We start from the raw sequence: 20,466 nt of genomic DNA, 5'->3' as shown, positions 1-20,466 counted from the left end.
GGAGATAGATGCCAATTTAATTTCTGATCTTTTTTTTAACAATTATGGCCTGGATGCCAGTCCTTTAAGACAAAAATTACCGCAAAAACCGAAATTCGCAATTTGCCGGGATCTTTCTCTTTTACTCTCACTAACACGTAATTAGAGTGACAGAGAAAAATGCCCGCAATTGACGAATTTAGATTTTCCCGGTAGCCGCCCTCATCAAATAGGTTAATTAGATCGTTCCATCTGGACTGGCTTTTAATCTCTGACGGTGTGATAATATAAACGAGCGATTTATTCAGTATCTCAAACAAATCCGGTAGTCTGAGAGTACCAAGAAATTTAGACCTTTTCATCATATGATGAAGGTTTAAAGTTTACGAAACTTTGTTCTGACAATATTGTGACATTTAAGATTTTTATTTAGGTTATCATTGTTATCCATTATTTGCTATCAAGCAGGAATAAACGATAGAAATTGGCGTCAATCTCAAATTTAAAACGATACCTAGAAAAATAATTTAATTTTGATATTTTTAATAAGAAGCAGCACAGTTAAAGCTAAGTGATAAAAAAACCTAAGATAGTAGTTAAAACTATAACTTTCTTTGTTAAGGGTCGGCTATTTTTTCTTGCCATGTCTGACTTTTCTTTAAATATTTTTACGCTTAATTGCTGGTAAGTTACTACGAAACTAAATATTATTAGTAAAATCAAAAGTTAAAATGAAATAGGGCAGAACCTAGGAATTAGAATATTGTTTTAAAAGCTTACTTGATTAGTAAGAACCTTTTATATTTCTAGGGGCATACCTATTGTCTCTAAAAACAGGAAAGAACGTATGGAAGCAATCTCCACATATCTACAAGAAAGTTGTCATACAGTGGTGTGCCTACAGGAGGTTTGGAGTGAGGATGACTATCTATTTATCAAAGAAAAACTGAAACGCAACCTGCCCTATTCACATTATTTCTACAGGTATTCTACTTTATTTTCTTACTATGCGGTAACAGTATTTATATTGTCAATAATAATGTTCACAGTACCAAATTATACTGTTAACACATTATTAATACTTAAATACTTAGCAACCAATCCTAACATGTTTACATGTTACTTCTTAGCCTCCTTATATCAGTATGAATGGACGTACTTCTGCAAACAGGAACCAACCCACACGATGGCAGTTTCGAGAGAAAGTAGTTTTTGTTTAAAACATGTAAACAAAAAACATGGGAAAGTTAAATCAAAAAGTTTGATTTAAATACCGAACAAATCCTTACTTTCTACAGTTTTTACTGGTAACTTGCTCAAAAAACAAAATGTGTATCGTTTTTTTCTTTAAAAAGTCTATGGTTCCTGTTAACAAAAAAGATTCAGTGAGGGTTGGTTCCTTGTTACTTTACTAGTAGGTAATAAAAAAACCATAATAAGCTATGTTTTACTTGTTTTATTTCAAAGAATATAAAGTACAAACACTAAACAGTACTCAATACTCGTACTTTACACAAAAACGCTGAAATTATTCAATAGTTTACTCAAAAACAGTTCTATGTTATCAAAATATCCAATTTTAACTTAAGACATACTTAAAATGAGATCTGTTGCCAATTTTATTTTGTTACTACTCAGTGGTTTCTTCCTCAATTTCGAAGTCTGGTTCACCTGAAAAGCCTTCCAGGTCATCCTCAATATTTTCAACGGGCATCAATTTAACATAGAAATCATGGTTCACCTGTGGAATCAGATGCAGAAGGCTTTTCAAGTCCTTCAACTTTGCATCTGGGATAGGCTTTCCAGATGGCCACAGGGGCTCCATTATATCCTTCGATATATATTATAGATATATTGGTCACCCTTCCGCGAACCTTTTTTTTTATGTCTACTTCGTTAAATTCCTCATCATAATTAGACCTCATATATATTTTGCAAACTTCATGTTTTCTCAGCTCAATTTCTTTCGTTGTCAGCCATGATACTTTAGTGCCGTCATTGTATTTTCTCCTATTAGTTATATTTTTCTCTAGCTTCAAAGAGGAATCTTTGTGAACATATCAACTTGTTCGATTTTTGTTTTGCAAACGAGAACCAACCCGCATGGTTCCATGTGGAATAATAATGAAGATACTTTAACTAGGAACCATGTTGCTTGGGTCTTTTTAGAATAAATATAATAAGCATATTAAGCAACGTATCGGGTTACCATGTGACATGGATCTTTTTTATTTTATTATAAAGTTGTAAACAGAGTGCTGGTAACTTTGTGACCATGATATTTTTATAGGTAATACTTGTCACATCACTTTGATATTTACAGGGTCGACATAAGGTGCATTTTACGGCTTAGCTGTATACTTAACTAATTTTTTGACGTTGTGTGGGTTGGTTCCTGTTTGCAGTAGTACGTCCGAATATGAGTTGAATTTTATTGCTAATGTCGACTCCATAGCTTGCTATTAGTCTTACCATGTGATAAAAACTCTGATGCCTACTTATTAGCATCAAAATCATTAACCTTTTGAACGCCACACCTATCGTCTGTGTAACAGTATTTATATTGTCACACAGACAATACCGCCACAGTAACAGTATTTATATTGTCAATAATAATGTTCACAGTACCAAATTATACTGTTAACATATTAATACTTAAATATATAGCAACCAATCCTAACATGTTTACATGTTACTTCTTAGCCTCCTTATATCAGTATGAATATGAGTTGAATTTTATTGCTAATGTCGATTCCATAGCTTGCTATTAGTCTTACCATGTGATAAAAACTCCGATGCCTACTTATTAGCATCAAAATCATTAACCTTTTGAACATCACACCTATCGTCTGTGGCGCGTAATCGTCTACCTTGTCGGTATGCATTAGGGTTGACATTGGGCTGTCGCCGCATGAGTCATATGACGTCTTTGGTGCTCAAAAGGTTAAAAGGGTGGTTTTCATAGGCATAGGCGGTGCTCTTTATGGCTGTGCTATGAAGATTACAGCTGTTTACAATAAGAATTGGACTCTGCCAGGGCAAATTGTCCTTATACATACAGAAACTTATAGCTGTGTCAGGTGACCCTGGCCAACCGAGGCAACACTGTATAACATTTGCACCATCTGTGCTTTCAAAATCGCTGCTGAGTTAGCTTGGCCTGAATCTATTTGTTTACCCTAAATATATGCTTTCTGTGCATCAAATTGCTACAAAATCTAACAGAGGGGGCACATTTTTATGACTATGACAACCAGTCTGGCCTAGTTACTACTCAACTCAGCCTATGAAGCCCATGGTCTTGGGTTTGAATCCCAGTAAGTAAGAAAGTAAATATTCTTTATTGCACCAACAATTATACATTTTACATACATGTAAAACTACAAATAAATTTTAAAGGAAAATAGAACCAGGTGGCAGGAAATGTAGAACTCGTACAAAAGTCAATATGGAGACTATTAAACACAAACACAAATACATACTAAGGCAAAGGCTAATAGTAAGGGCATTTGTTTGTGTGATGAGCACAGATATTTGTTCCCGAGTCTTGGGTGTTTTCTATGGATGTATTTGTATATTATATATGTTGTTATCTGAGTGCCCAACACACAAGCCTTCTTGAGCTTACTGTGGGACTTAGTCAATCTGTGTAAGAATGTCCTATAATATTTATTTTAACATCAGAATAACTAAATAAGTAAGGGCACTGCAAATTACAACATCCATTTCGTAATCATACATGAGATCTTTATATATATATATATATATATATATATATATATATATATATAAATCAACTTTCCCATAACTTAAATAGCAACACGCAGAAGTGCTTATGCCATGACTTATCTTATCTGCCCTTTCAGATGCCTTATCAGATGTCAACATATTCCTGCAAACTAGATTTCTGTAACAGAAATGATGGCTTTTAAAATTATTTTCTTTCTCTATATATATATATATATATATATATATATAAATCAACTTTCCCATAACTTAAATAGCAACACGCAGAAGTGCTTATGCCATGACTTATCTTATCTGCCCTTTCAGATGCCTTATCAGATGTCAACATATTCCTGCAAACTAGATTTCTGTAACAGAAATGATGGCTTTTTAAATTATTTTCCAGTGGAGTCCTTGGATCAGGTCTCTGTGTTTTCTCGAAGTGGCTTATCCAGGACGTTTTTTTTCCACCAATGGCCATTGAATGGCTACATCCATAAGATCCACCATGGGGATTGGTTCGGAGGCAAAGGTGTTGGTTTGTGTCGGATACGAGTAAAAAATAGGCTGGTTAACATTTACTGCACTCATGTAAGCATTTTAATTAATTTTTACTATTTCTTGAAACATGTCTCAATTTGATTCTTTGGTATTTGTTACCCTCTGGAATAGACATTATTTTAAATTGATATCTGCCCAAAACAGCTTTTAGCTTTTAAGTGTCACAATTTAATCTTACGCGCGAAAATGCTTTGGTTTTAAATGAAAATAAAAATAACCGGCCAAGAGCATGTCGGGCCACGCTCAGTGTAGGGTTCCGTAGTTACTCTTCCGTCACAATAAGCTAAACTGGAGCTTAAAATATAGTAAATTGTTAACCAAGGGATAAAACGGTACCTTTCACCCGAGTTAAACAAATAGGCAAATTTGCATAATCAGTACCTAATTAAAGTAAGTCTTTTTACTATGAAGGGAAAACTTTTTGCGATATCTCAAAAACAGCTCAACTGATCATGTCCGCTATAGTTTTCATTTAATGTCTTTCTTAAGCTCTACTTCCACGATTTTTTTCATATTTTTTGGACCTATGGTTCAAAAGTTAGAGGGGGGGGGACACATTTTTTTTTTCTTTCGGAGCGATTATCTCCGAATATATTCACTTTATCAAAAAATGTTTCTTGAAAACCCCTATTAGTTTTGAAAGACCTTTCCAACGATATCCCACACTCTAGGGTTGAAGCGAAAAAAAAAAATTCACCCCCACTTTACGTGTAGGGGAGGTACCCTAAAAAAAATTAAATTTTTAGATTTTATTGTACGACTTTGTCGGCTTTATTGATTTATATATCCATGCCAAATTTCAGCTTTCTAGCACTAACGACCACGGAGCGAAGCCGCGGACAGACAGACAGACAGACAGACAGACAGACAGACGGACATGGCGAAACTATAAGGGTTCCGTTTTATGCCATTTGGCTACGGAACCCTAATGAACTGTTATAGGAACCATGATTCCGCTCGTGAGGTAAAATTTGTAATGAATATACACCGTGGGCGGGTAAAATCCGATAGATTTTGACCATGCATTCCTGATTCACATTTTCATAAGAATTGTCATTATCTCTAAAACAATACCAATTTCAAAAAACTTTGTATGACATTTTAGACTCTTAATGCGGTCAAGAATACACCTTTAAAATCTGTCGAGTTAACCAGCCCACTTTGTATATTCCTTCGATTTTTAGCCGTGGCCGCAATCTTTAAACTAAAAACCCAAAAATCAACAAAACCATTTCAAATTATAATTTAATTTGTTTTCAGTTACATGCTGAGTACCATGAGGATGACATTTACTTAGCACATAGAACTCTGCAAGCACATTCCACTGCAGAGTTTGTAAATCTGACTAAATCCACAGCTGATGTATCCATCCTTGCTGGAGACCTCAACACAGGGCCTGGCGATTTGTCTTACAGGTATAATTACAGAAAGAGCGTACTCCCATCTTAAAGGCCGGCAACGCACTTACAACCCCTCTGATGTTGCAGTGTCCATGGGCGACGGTAATCGCTTACCATCAGGTGATCCGTCTGGTCGTTTGCCTCCTCTATCATATATTTTTTTAATAAAAACAAAAAATACAGGGGCAGTTGTCACCTGTTATCACTAATTTATTACCAATCATGATATTTCTTTTTTAGTTAAAGCAAAGACGCTTTCCATATAGATTTTCATACATTGGCCCGCCTGCTGCTATCTCTAATGCACGGGCATTATATTGCTGTCCCGTCCATGATGCTGGTTCTTTATTTTTGTATGAAAACTGCCACCCTAATACTTATATTTTTAATTTCAAAACGTAAATTTTAATTTTAAAGCATGAAATAAATCATATGGTTTAATAATACTCTAAGAAATTAAATTACTTTCTATGAAAATATTTTTCTTCTTGTGCTCCGTGGTTGCGGCACGCTGACCGGCGTTCCGCAAGGCGGCGTACTGTCAACTCTCTTATTTTCAATTTTTATTAATACTATTACTAACGCCATTTCCTCTTCATACCATATTTATGCCCACGACCTCCAAATTTACTCACAGTGCTCAATTAGTGATCTTCCTCAAACCATCAATTCCACAATACGGGACTTGGAATGCATCTTCAGTTGGAGTAAACGCTATGGACTGAAAGTCAATCCGTCTAAAACGCCATAATTTTAGGTAGTCCTCAACTCACTTCTAGGATTCACTTTCACAACTTGCCAGCCATAGTGTTTGATGGCATCCAGATTCTCTATTCGAGTCAAGTAAGGAATCTTGGAATTCTAATAGATCGCACACTCTCGTGGGTACCGCAGGTTGGTGAGATCAGTAGGAAGATGTTTGCTTCATTGGGGTCACTACGTAGAGTTCGTAACTTTTTGCCGCTTGTTACCAAAATTGCGCTTGCCCAATTTCTTCTCCCTATTTTAGATTACGCCGATATTTGTTACCTTGATCTCACGGAGGACCAGCTAAACAAACTTGAACGATTGCAAAATGTTTGTATTAGATTCATATTTGGCCTACGCAAATTTGACCACGTATCGGAATTTCGTACCCAGCTCAAGTGGCTGCCAATTCGTCTTCGTCGCAACTCTCACATTCTTACCCTTCTTTATAATATTCTCTTCAACCCCACTACCCCCCCCCCCCATATCTTAAAGACCGTTTTAAATATCTCTCTTCTGTGCTCGGTGTGCGGGAAAGCATCTCCTTGCTCCTCCTCCTTCTAAATTTTATACTAATTCCTTCACCTTTCGGGCTGTTGGATTATGGAATGCTTTGCCGCTGGATATTAGATGCGCCAAATCTCATTCCCTCTCGCTGCCTTAATTTGCCTTTATTTATTTATATATGTATGCATGTCATATATATATTTTATTTAGTATAATTCTTCAATATATATATTCACGATTGATATGTGATGCTGTTTCTATTAGTATTGTTCTAATCTCCTATCAGCACTACCCGTTCATAGTTGTAAGTTATTGGTTTCCTGCTACCCAGAGGTTGTCTGGAAGAGATCGCTTTTGAGCGATAAGACCGCCTGTTGTTACCTAATGTAATGTGTGTTCTTTTTCTGTATTCCCTTTTCATTATGTGGTGCACAATAAAGAATATATTATTATTATTAATATTTTAATTTGTTTTTTACAAGTAGACAACTAAACTAAAACGAAATATATTGTCGAACTATATTGTTAAACTATAAACGAAATATATTGTCATATTCAAAGGAAAAAATGATCAAGGCCTCCAATGGCCGGGGCTGGAATCGGACCAGCGTCCTCCGTTTACGCGACATACCGCTCGGGCACCTGGGCTCGATGGCAAGGCTCGAGTTTTCCAAGTATATGACAATTTCCGAAGGCTTGTGGCCCCTGACCATCCATAAGGTAGAACAGTATGGTTCGACCTCCTAACCGAATCAACTCAATTGATTCCGGGGTAGCGAAAAGAGATGGCGCTGCCATATGTCTAAGAACAAATTAGATTACTTTCTATGACTGCAGGCCTTGTTCATTGTGTCATTTGCACACAGGATCCTATATGACATTTATTTCGTTGACGACCATTAAATAAGAATGCCGAAAATACTTTTATCATACTTTAATTGTACTTCGCTATAGCGGCTAGGAAAGTCGGTCGAAGTCATAAATAGCAGTACCACGGTGACAGATTTTATAGGTATAGAGCTAAAATGAAAAAAATAGAAAAAAGGCATGCGAGGAACGCAGTGCTGTCCGACTTGAATATTTACTGGTCTCTGGTAAAATTAAATATCTTTGTTTTAGATTAATAACAGAACTTCCATCACTCATAGACCCGTACGACTTAGAGTGTGAGAATACCAACCCTGCTGTTAGGAAAGCCACCGGCACCAACGACAACGCCAACAACAGCTACTCTGATAAGAAGCAAGTGAAGCTGTGCCCTGAGGGGAAGAGGATTGATCATATATTGTACCATGTCAACTCTCAGTGGGCGGTAAGATTATCAGCATCATTTAATGTAGGGGAGATCGGGACTGGTTCAAATAACATGGAAGTCAATTTTAAAAAACTTCGTTAAACCTGCGAATTACTTTTTTCTCAATAGACGCTATCAAGTTGATGCGAAAAGATGACTAGGCCAATCTTGTTCATGATAGATAGACACTTATGTTATAGGTACTTACTTATTTCCTAGATATATGTAGGTATCATCTAAAATGCATTTTTATTTTTAGGGCGAGGTAATGAACTTTGGCAACCCACTCGAAGATAGGGTGCCTGGGCAGCAATTTTCGTACTCGGACCACAACGCAGTTGCCCTTGAACTGCATATGCGGCCGACTGAAGGCTCGTACAAAGACCAAAAGGTCTATAAGGACGGGTCGCTGGATGACACGATTGCAGCTGCCTACAAAGTCTGCGATGAGGCCTACTCCAACCTGTCCAGAACAAGAAAGCTGTATTTGTTTGCCGGAGGACTGATGTTCATGTTCCTACTAGGCTCATTCGGTTACTGGCCGGACTACGTATTTTACAACGTACTAAAGATAATTATCACTGGACTAAGCTTCTATTATCTGATAATGGGAACTTTGTGGAACAGAATTGAGATGAACAGCTTGAAAGCGGGACTGAGCGCTCTTGACAATTTTGCCAAAAGCAGGAGCCAGTTGGAAAGGGGCAATGGCGAGCCCAAGCTGTGATAGTATTTTTGATTTTGTTAATCAAAATTACAACTACAATTACATTAAAATATAACAATCAATAGCAAAATTAAATGTGATGAACTGATTCTGTAACGATAGCATAAAATGTTCAATTAGAAAACACTCTTGTTGACAATCTACAAAAAGATAAGTATATAAGTTTTAAAGATCAGTATTAGGTACTCATAGGTACTACGATATTTTTTAAGTATAACAGACAACGTTGCCGGTCCCAACAATAATGATTAAATATGCCGAATATATACTTAAACATTGCAATATTATGCTAATGTAGAGCTCATGTTGTAAGGTCGGACAACTCTTCTACGGGAAAAGGGAACCTCCTACAGTTTGGGCTCATGACATGAGCCCAAGGAGAAATTATTAGACGAGCAACGGGGCTGAGGTACAGGCAGCTAAAGCCTGACCAGTAATATATGATCACGCGCCATATTGCGGAATTTCATTGAAACTAAATTTTTCACACTAAACTGAACTGTCACCCTATACATGAGAATAACAGAACCCTCTTGACAATGATCGTATATTTCTGGTCGGGCATTGCAAAAAAAAAATGTCATTACCTGGCATGACTATTATATTATTTTTTTACGTGAGACAGTATTTACCACTTTTGATTTCTTTGTTACTTTGATTTATTTCTGTTGTAAGATTATAATATAGTCGTTATTATTTTTGTTTCATCCATTTTATGTCACTATCTATATTAATGGTTATATAATATGAAATGTATGCTACATTCCAATATTTTCAATTAAAACTAATATTTTAATAAATATTACGAAATATAAATGAACTAAAATTTGTTTGTATATCTTTCCCGTGACTTTTGAGGCGCAGCCAACACGCAGATGCCCTTTCGAGCAGATGCTGCCCCTGCCCATGTCTTGGGACGCACGCAGAGGCAGCATCCGCCAATCTAAAATGTAATAGGCTATTAAATGAAAGCAAAGAGAACTTGAAATAGAGGTGGATTATCAAAGAAAATTTGTAGCCACAGTAAATTGACTGCCATCTTTCGACACATGATTATTGATTAAAGTGGCCCCATCTTACCGGACATCGGCTAAAGGCTGTGGCGCCATCACTCGAAACGATGCCGCCCTACCTTTGGCCTTTGATCTATTAGATGGGGCCACTTTTTGATATTGAACAAATTTAACACATATCAGTCAAAGAATAAGGATCAAAGTCAAATGGCATTCTAAAAGTTTTAATCATGTGTCGAAAGATGGCAGTAAAACTGTGGCTACAAAGTTTTCTTTGACAATCCATCTCCATTTCGAATTATTTTTGATGAAAGCGATGAACTAAATACTGGGCTATCGGACGCCTGCGTCGCCTGCCTAATAAAAGGTATCCAATTTTAGTTCCGACCGGCAGACGGTAACTCGCCCTGAAAAGATGGGCCCCTGCAAAAAGCAACTACTAAGATGGCTCAAGGGCAACATCGGTGTGAGGGCTGAGGGTCGAGAAGTGCCACTGGAGTTTTAACATGTAGCAAACTGGCCACTTATATTGACTTGCATAAGAAAGGATAATTTACTTACCATGGTGACTTAGCTTCACTTGAGTGAAAATCAAACTCGTGCATACTGGATAAAGAAATACTTTTAATTCTAAAACTTAACAGACGAACCGCTCCAAAAGTTGCGGTATATATCACAATTTATAATCATAACATAATATATTAAGATATAAGTCAATATCGCAGATCAGAAGATCGTTTATTTATATTAGCAATTTTAGCATATGCTTGAAGTGACAAAAGCTATGTTACTCAGGTTACAGCTTTGGTAGAAATTTAATAAATGGTTGCTTTCATACGTTACCGTGGACGTCTACGATAAATAATAAAAATTACCAACAAATAATAATATAAAGTTTAACACATTCTTTTCTTTTATCAAAACTATAACATATTGTGATTAAATATATATTACATTAGATATTTATTACACGTATAAGTTTTAGCGACAATTCACTTCGCCGTATTCGTCTAACTCTCGTCCTTTACAGGAAATTTGGGATAGATTCAATTTAACATGTTGTTCTTACAGCAAAAGAAATCGTTAATCGATTAATTTTTACAGTTCATCATCATCAGGGTAAGAGACATATAACTCGAATAACGTATCGAGCGCATAAGGCGAAGACGGAACAAATTACCACTACCACCCATAAATAAAGCTTCACTAGGGGACAAAATGTTAAACGACACATTCTAGCGGCGCTCTTTTACAACCAATACCCAACTGTTTGCTGCCGATCAATTAGTGTTTTTTGTTATAGGGATTCGTACCTATATATAAACATTCGTATTGCCTCTCTTTCTTTTATATGGCAAACGAAAGCGACGCAACCATAATAACACACAATGAGTTGCCTTATGTCGTTTGGCCCTTTACTATGGAAAAAGATCCAAGACAAATATTTCAGCAAATAGGGTGAAGCGTGCTAGTGTGCTAGCTTGTTAAGAGAAATCGCGTAAAATTTGTCCCTATGTGAACTTAGGGCTTTTGTAAAGTAACAAAATTATTAAATAATATTATGCTTAACAATTTGGAATGTACCCAAAGACACCCAAATTAATAATGCCACATTGATACCACAATTAATCACAGTGTAAAATGTGTTAGGTTAGGTTAAATTAATTTTAATATCAATGTTATTTTTGGCAATAAAATGTGATGTAGGTAATATGAAATAGTACATACAAAGATAATTCATTTACTTATAATCGAAAAGCCTTGCTAAACCATATAAAAAGCCACCCCATAGCCATAGAGTTGACTAGCGCCTCCCGAGCGTCGGCGTCAAGTCAAATCTATGGCTGCTGCTCGACGCAACGTTGGCGCAACTACTGCGCAGCGACGCTATTTTCCATAGCGATGACTAGACGCCGACGCTCAAAAACGCTAGTGTGGGGTGGCCCAAAGAATCACACGAACCCGTCGCCAAGCTACGGTCTCATTTTAAAACGACGTTGCTTAAACTACATGAAAAAATACATATATAGAAATTTGTATGTAAAACATCTACTTGCTCTAATTTCTTAGTATTACAACATCTAGAAACGAAAACTAGTACCAGGCATGCATATACCATATATATTTCAGTATATTATAATACTCGTGCTTTTTAGGGTTCCGTAGCCAAATGGCATAAAACGGAACCCTTATAGTTTCGCCATGTCCGTCTGTCTGTCTGTCTGTCTGTCTGTCTGTCTGTCCGAGGCTTTGCTCCGTGGTCGTTAGTGCTAGAAAGCTGAAATTTGGCATGGATATATAAATCAATAAAGCCGACAAAGTCGTACAATAAAATCTAAAAATTTAATTTTTTTTAGGGTACCTCCCCTACACGTAAAGTGGGGGTGAATTTTTTTTTTCGCTTCAACCCTGGAGTGTGGGGTATCGTTAGAAAGGTCTTTCAAAACTAATAGGGGTTTTCAATAAACATTTTTTGATAAAGTGAATATATTCGGAGATAATCGCTCCGAAAGAAAAAAAAATGTGTCCCCCCCCCTCTAACTTTTGAACCATAGGTCCAAAAAATATGAAAAAAATTGTGGAAGCAGAGCTTAAGAAAGACATTAAATGAAAACTATAGCGGACATGATCAGTTTAGCTGTTTTTGAGTTATCGCAAAAAGTTTTCCCTTCATAGTAAAAAAACTTACTTTAATTAGGAACTGATTATGCAAATTTGCCTATTTGTTTAACTCGGGTGAAAGGTACCGTTTCATCCCTTGGTTAACAATTTACTATACTTTAAGCTCCAGTTTAGCTTATTGTGACGGAAGAGTAACTACGGAACCCTACACTGAGCGTGGCCCGACATGCTCTTGGCCGGTTATTCATTATATTATCCGACTGAGTTAAGCAGGTAACTGATTGCTAATAATATGTATGGAAACGGAGCCTTCTTAAATTGGTCAAGTAGATTTTATAACGTGGACTGGCGGGAGCCGGCGCCCCTCCGACCGCCGACTTTCCGGGGCCCGCCGGCCGCAACAACAATTAAAATTTGATAAATATGAAAGTTTCTTTTTTCCTCGATAGTGTGTTGAAAAACGTCGTATGAAACGCGTGTGCTATACTCATTACACACATCGGCTTTCTTATTGCGCGCTCGCTTGCAGCTCCCGCGCACAATATCGCCTCGTGTGTAATGACCAACTTAGCACACTTGTATCACAATGCACTATTACAGTACATATGGTGCTACTTTACCGCACTAGTGCGAAAATTAGCATATTACGTTACTGTGTCGAACATTTAAAGGGCCATACGTACTGCAAATCGTTGTACGATACATATGCGAATAAGTAATTCGAAACGAGTGGCGATAAATTAAAACACGACCGAAGGGAGTGTTTTAAATCGACACGAGTTCCTATTTTTCGCACTTGTATCGTAATGTACTATTAAATGAGAGTGTATGTAACTTCGATTGTATGTCGGCGGTTATGTTCGTGTGATTCTTAAAAAGGATCATTCGTTCTCGTTCCAGGTTCAAATCCGATAAAAACCGAAATGACTGTAGTCACAGAATATAATAGTATTAATTATACTACGTATAGAATTTTCACTGTCTAACAAAACCGATGTTTGGCAGCAAAGTCACAAATTACGGTATCTCCTCCCTATAACTAGGGTTGCCATACGTCCCGTATATACGGGACTGTCGACGTATTTAAGTATCGCGTCCCATATATCGATACTGCTGTAGACTAGCTACATAAATGGTCACAATCATCTGTATATATGTAATCACAATCATCTGTATATATGTAATATATATTTGCACCAGTGTCAGTGTCAGGTTCCGAATGACGCGTGCTGTTTCTCGCTTACTAGACTGTGGCTTTATTGACTAAAAACAACATCCAGCGCATCATGTATACCGATATTTCTATTAAAAGTTGTACCCCCATATTTTGTATTAGAATTGGGAATTTGCAAGTATATTATTTCTACTTAGGAAACACGAGCTCTTACCATCGATTAACGAAAAAAACAATCCAAATGTTTTTGGGTCCATTTGGTTCGTTTTCAATACAACCTTCTATGACCGTAACAAAACGGACAAACGAAACTTTTTTTTTTCATGCATATCCTCTCATGTGCTGCGAGTATTTTTTCAAATAGTTTTCTCGTACGCAGATCCATGTTCCAGCATACAAAAAAGGTATTAGGATTGAAAGAGCTTGTTATTCTGAGTGCAAATAATATTAATAAATTCCAAAATCCAAAATGCAAGTTGGGGGCACATTTAAATAGAAATGCGCATAATGTGGTAACAGGGGGAAAACAGTAGGTAAATATTCCCAAATTTTATGAATACGGCTAACAGCTATATATACTGTATACAGCCTATATACTGAATACCTTTGTTGCCAGTTATACTATATAACGTATATAGTTCGGTTGGATCTCATCAAAATAACCTTCAGGTTACTATTTTTCTGTAATACGGAACAAATGATAATAGAATGAACTCACATGCTCGAAATAGTATGTATGTAACATGTACAGCATCGTAAGGCCCAATGTTCACTCAGCTTCAATTTAATTTGAACCTTTAAAAAACTAAATAAAGTAGCATTTCTTTTGTTTCATTGTTTTGTAAAACAAACGAAAGTCATCCTAATCTACTATACAACAGGATCCAAATTAAAATTAGGGAAACTTTGTATGGTGGGTCTTACGAGGATAGATGTCGTTTTTTAAATCAAATAGAATTTGAAATAGAGGTGGATTGTCAATGAAAATTTTATAGCCACAGTAAATTTACTGCCGTCCTGCGACACATAGAAAACTTTTAGAACACCATTTGACTTTGATCCTTATTCTTTCAGTCATTGTTATAGGTCGGTGCTTTCACTGATATGTGTTAAATATCAAAAAGTGGCGCCATCTTACCGGGTACAACTTAAAGGTTTTGGCGCCATCGCTCGAAACGATGTCGCTATACCTTTGGCCTTTGATCTATTAGATGGTGCCACTTTTTGATATTTAACAAATTTAACACATATTAGTGTAAAAATAAGAATCAAAGTCAAATGGCATTCTAAAAGTTTTAATAAAGTATCGAAAGATAGCAGTAAATTTACCGTGGCTACAAAGTTTTCTTTGACAATCCACCTCCTACTTTAAATTCTCTTTGTTTATATGTAGAGCGATCGCGGACACACACCGGGTATTAAAAAGTAAGTTGAAAATCAAAACACGTATGACTAATTCCGCGAGCGCAATTTCCGCGAACGTAAACAAAACTTAATCATGGCTTAAAGTTATATTCCTCCGAACCGCGTATTGGCTCCGGTCGGACGCGGAGGCAATGACAATAATGTCCAGTGGCATTTATGCTCTAAGTACCATTTCATTTCTAACTTTCACCAGTAGTTACAACAGTAGGTAGGTAGGTATTTAACAAAGGTAACCAAGGCCTCCCGCGAACACCGAAGTTCGCAAAATTTCATGCATCTTTTTCTTTTACTTCAAGGCGTAATTAAAGTGACAGATAGTTGCTCGAAATTTACGAAGTTCAATTATCTCGGCTATAGGCTATATCCGCCGGTAGCCCGCAGCCCAAAACGTCATCGCCTCTTTTATAGTGCCTATAAAAACATATGTCCAGACCTTACTCATGCCATAGGGTCATTCACGGAGCCAAGCAGCGGCTCGGAGTCCGACGCGGAGGCGGTGACGGTCGTGTCCACGGAGCCGTACACCGTGGGCCGGACGTCGACGGCCGGCTCCTCCACGGTGAGGTTCGGCGCCGAGCTGCTGGTCGGCTCGTTGACTAGACGCGAGCTCTCGTCGTACCCTCGAGCCATGTGGTACATGGACTTGCCTCGCAGGCGCCGGCTGAACGAGCTCCCTGTTCACAGAAAGAAGAACAGTAGTTATAACATTATTGGTTGTAGAAGAATTGTAAAATCTAATGGCGTTATTCATAAACTTGATACAAGCGTCAATTGGCTATTAATAATTTGTTTTTTTTTTTCGCTTCTCTATATAATCTGGACTGGTACGTAATTACGTATAAGCTATTTTCGTCTACAACTACAAAATCGAAAAAAAGAAGGTCTCAGCTGCAGGCTGAAAAACGTGTCGGTGTGTATGTACGTAACTTCAGGTGAAACACAGGATTGGGTAGCAGTTGTGTCTACAAACCAATAAGCAAGACAAATGCAAACAATTATAGGTACACCATACTACAACACCATAAGGTAGATGTTCGCTTGAATATGAATACCTGTGTTGGTGTGTTAGTGCACTAAATGCAGCGAAGGTCGATTGATAACGTGCACGATAATGGTACAACGGGTTAGTAATAATTAAACTTTTTTTTAATAATGGTAAAGTAAAACTAGGTACTTAAGCTTAAGCCAAAAGTTATCGTACATGACATCGTATCGTAGCTATATGAGAGCCAGCTCTTTTGTTTTTCATAAATAGTAGCAGTTCAAGCAGTACATGCGTGTGAATAACAGACCTGATAAAAATGGTAACTATGTTAGTTTAAACATTTATTGTTGACTCCATAAACGAATTAGTTCCCGACAACATAAATGCGTCATTAGCTACTTAATCAAGTTCTTCTGATGGGCAACATCTCAATGTGAAATTCGAGCATAAAAAACACAATCAAGAAAATTAAAGCAATCTCATTTCTTGTAATCAAAAATATTTAAAATGTATACACACATTCTGAGAGCCAAGAATTCGGCTAATTTATGTATTGTTCACAACGTCCCATATGAAAGAGCTGAGGCAAGATCACGAGTAGAGCTCGTGCCGCGCGTGACTTATAAGAGCTGTAGTAGTAACACATATCAACAACGCCAAGGTGTTCGGAAAAGTTCCCGCTTCACGTCCGACACGTCCTACATGGCGAGGAACGAGCCGAGGCAAAAGCGCGAGTCATGGCTCGTGCCACGCGTACGACTTATACGAGCTGTAAGATGACGTACTAACAACGCTGAGGTGCTCGGAGATGTCCCGCTTCACGTCCGACACATCCCACATGGCGAGGAAAGCGCCAAGGCAGGAGCGCGAAGCAGGCTCGTGCCGTGCGAACGGCTTATACGAGATGTAAGGTGACGTAACAACAACGCCGAGGTGCTCGGAGATGTCTCGCTTCACGTCCGACACGTCCCACATGGCGAGGAAAGGGCCGAGGCAGGAGCGCGAGTCAGGCTCGTGCCGTGCGAACGGCTTATACGAGCTGTAAGGTGACGTACCAACAACGCCGAGGTGCGCGGAGATGTCCCGCATCACGTCCGACACGTCCCACATGGCGAGGAACGAGCCGAGGCAAAAGCGCGAGTCATGGCTCGTGCCACGCGAACGACTTATACGAGCTGTAAGGTGACGTACCAACAACGCCGAGGTGGTCGGAGATGTCCCGCATTACGTCCGACACGTCCCACATGGCGAGGAACGAGCCGAGGCAAAAGCGCGAGTCATGGCTCGTGCCACGCGAACGACTTATACGTGCTGTAAGGTGACGTACCAACAACGCTGAGGTGCTCGGAGATGTCCCGCTTCACGTCCGACACATCCCACATGGCGAGGAAAGCGCCAAGGCAGGAGCGCGAAGCAGGCTCGTGCCGTGCGAACGGCTTATACGAGATGTAAGGTGACGTAACAACAACGCCGAGGTGCTCGGAGATGTCTCGCTTCACGTCCGACACGTCCCACATGGCGAGGAAAGGGCCGAGGCAGGAGCGCGAGTCAGGCTCGTGCCTCGCGAACGGCTTATACGAGCTGTAAGGTGACGTACCAACAACGCCGAGGTGCTCGGAGATGTCCCGCTTCACGTCCGACACGTCCCACATGGCGAGGAACGAGCCGAGGCAGGAGCGCGAGTCAGGCTCGTGCCTCGCGAACGGCTTATACGAGAAACTGTAGTGGTGCGCGATGGCCGCTAGAAACATCTCGATGCAGATAAGGAAATCCTGGAGACAAAATGCAATGTTTAAGGTACAGTAGGCTCAGAGAACGGAGTTATTGAAAAGTCGTAGCGAGTTTTTCACAATATGGTTGGCAAAAATATAAGCAATCTTGAGGCCTTTTTCTAGGGACTTCAGGGACTCGAATCCATTTTTGACTTTAGCTCGATTGAAAAAAATCACGAATATAGGTCTAAAATGCACTTTAAAAAATTATAATAAATTTTGCTTAAAAACTAAAAGTATGAGAATTATTTCTAAAAATGAGCAATATTATCCTTGAGGGAACTCAAGGATTACTTTTATTATTATTAAAAGACACAAATAATTAAAATTAAATAACATTATATACGCGGCCCCGAGCACGCAAATCCATCTCACGCTTACGCTCAGTGAGAGGGGGAGAAGAACATAAATCTAGAACCTACTGCACCTTAAGGGTGGTTGTGTGATTGAGAGTTTGATGGTGCCCTTCATGAGAGCTGTAAGAACATCAAGTGAAGGCAAGTGTCTTTAAGCACCAAAGATTTCAATAAGGTGTGCTCGGAAGTAAATTTTTGTTCATCTTGGGTTAAAGATACACACACACTCATATATATTTATGTATGTTTGTATTTTTGTGTCAATCCGATTTAATGACTCAGGTGGCATAGGCTTATTTTCATACCTGAAGTTTTGAAGACATAATTTTGGTATCCGATTCTGGTATTCCAAATAGGCTTGATATAACTCCACAATAAACCAGAATATTTATAATTACACCTTGGCTGTAAGAAAATAATAGTAATTAGTTACTACTAATTATGCACTTAATTATGTTCAACAATTCTACTAATTACTAAATTGTTTATTAAGTAGTTAATAACAATTTAATATATTAATAGCCTTTTTCACTTTGTAACATTTTTTTTTTGTGCAATTGCAACTTCATAAATATATGTACCACAGGTTACATGACTACATGGAACTGATTAAGATATGTACATTATATTAGAAAACCACAACACAACTTCTTTGCTAACTGCCTGAGTTAAGTGGTAAACCTCTAGCAGCTTTCAGTTATGAGCAGGCAAGAGACGAATGACTTACTTTTTTCTCTAAACAAACATACCTAATGTTGGAAATCAAGTTATATTGATGCCATGGCACTGCATAACAATTGTCAAAAATCTGAATCATCTCAAATACTCACAAGAATGAGAAGAAAACAACAGCTTTTATGCAAAGAAACTTTCCAATAGGCTTCATTGGCTTCAGCTCCACCCGGTTAGCTCTATAGAACAGCACCAGGCAGTACATGGCCAAAAACTGAGACAGATTATTAATGGCTATCATGTAAGGGAATGCCACGTTAGGGTTGAAGTCACTTTCACCATACACCCCACACAGCTCACAGATCATGGAGATGACGGTGGTTACGGGCCGCACTACTGTGTACTGCAGGATGCCATGTTTGCAGTTGTGGACAAATTCCCTGGATGGATAAAAGATATGTGATAATTAAATAAACAGAAAATTACTAAAATTTTAATGTTAATTCATCATTAGCAATCTAATAAATTATTATTATTTAGTGTCAATATTACTGTCCTAATTACCTTCCCATTTCCCAGGGTGCAAGACAGCAGAGAGGAAATATGTGATAAACTTGAGGTTTTGTTTCCAGTAGTGCTTCTAAATCTTGATCTTCATTGAGGTAGTTTAATAAATACTTCATGAAGTTGTAGATGACATATGCTTCATAGCATTCTCGCAGAGAATCCATATAAATAGATTGTTCTGGAAACTGTAAGCCTAGCCAAGCATTTAGTGCATAAATTGGGACCATCCATAATATTCTGTGGAGGGAAAGAAAGACTCTTCATTAAATGAAAAACATATAATATAATGAGATTACAGACCACAAAAACATTAAAATAATTGATCATTCTGCTGTCGTAACAGATATTGTTAGTATTTTATTACCTTATAATATGTTTTTGTAAAGAAGGTTTTGTGTAATGCAATACATGTTGTGTGATCTCCCATATAGAGATGGGCAACGCCAATAGGACGAATCCACCTCCCACCAAGGCGCCTTGGTCAGCTTTACTGAATCCATTGCTTATGGAATGAGCTATCAATATTGGCACTAAAACGATTATAAGTATAACGTACAAAGCTACCAGCAGCGGTTTAATCCATAAACGCCACTTACTAAAGAATGAAAACACACTATATGAACACATCTTCTTTTGCTTTTTTACATAATAAGTAATAAGAATACCGAAACAAGTTAAATTTCACAACATTTTCTATTTCGGTGTGACGCACGGAAGACATGTAACAAACCGAGTTTGGATACTTATATTAGATAATAATGCACAACAACTACGAAAGTAGGCGTTAGATTCAAGCTAAACTGATTTAGTTTGATTAACAAAATATATTTATTTTACGTAGATATTTATCGACTGACAGTGACGTAAGTGACGCAGCTGACTGACACTGTGACTGTCTATTGTATTGTTCTTCCCATCTTCCGCTCCATGCATAACAAA

At 37.9% G+C, this 20,466-nt stretch overlaps 2 protein-coding genes across 2 annotated transcripts; one reads left to right on the top strand and one right to left on the bottom strand.

Moving 5' to 3' along the window:
• The first annotated feature begins 419 nt into the window (after positions 1 to 419).
• Positions 420 to 9,783, top strand: LOC133517201 (putative neutral sphingomyelinase). The gene is given in 7 exon segments (XM_061850406.1): positions 420 to 663; positions 790 to 963; positions 4,112 to 4,166; positions 4,168 to 4,296; positions 5,527 to 5,681; positions 8,040 to 8,232; positions 8,474 to 9,783. Coding segments are annotated over 7 exon segments (1,215 nt in total). The 5' UTR covers positions 420 to 622; the 3' UTR covers positions 8,942 to 9,783.
• Positions 9,784 to 10,558: 775 nt separating this feature from the next.
• On the bottom strand, positions 10,559 to 20,436 carry LOC133517199 (transmembrane protein 184C-like). The gene is made up of 6 exons (XM_061850405.1): positions 19,892 to 20,436; positions 19,525 to 19,764; positions 19,119 to 19,400; positions 18,594 to 18,693; positions 17,758 to 17,932; positions 10,559 to 15,849 (listed from the first exon to the last, which is right to left on the bottom strand). The coding sequence occupies exons 1-6, from the start codon at positions 20,152 to 20,154 to the stop codon at positions 15,614 to 15,616; spliced, it is 1,296 nt and encodes a 431-aa protein (XP_061706389.1). The 5' UTR covers positions 20,155 to 20,436; the 3' UTR covers positions 10,559 to 15,613.
• Positions 20,437 to 20,466: the final 30 nt, after the last annotated feature.

Source organism: Cydia pomonella, chromosome 4 (assembly GCF_033807575.1).
Source record: "Cydia pomonella isolate Wapato2018A chromosome 4, ilCydPomo1, whole genome shotgun sequence".
Lineage (NCBI taxonomy): Eukaryota > Metazoa > Arthropoda > Insecta > Lepidoptera > Tortricidae > Cydia > Cydia pomonella.
Note: the sequence above shows the minus strand (reverse complement) of the source record. Positions and strands in the feature narration are given on the sequence as shown.

Coding starts and splice junctions, on each gene's coding strand:
- LOC133517199 (XM_061850405.1), bottom strand. CDS start 20,154: ATGTGTTCATATAGTGTGTTTTCATTCTTTAGTAAGTGGCGTTTATGG. Junction 19,401..19,524: donor GCACCCTGGGAAATGGGAAG/GTAATTAGGACA, acceptor TTATCCATCCAG/GGAATTTGTCCACAACTGCA. Junction 17,933..18,593: donor TTATGTCTTCAAAACTTCAG/GTATGAAAATAA, acceptor TTTTGTCTCCAG/GATTTCCTTATCTGCATCGA.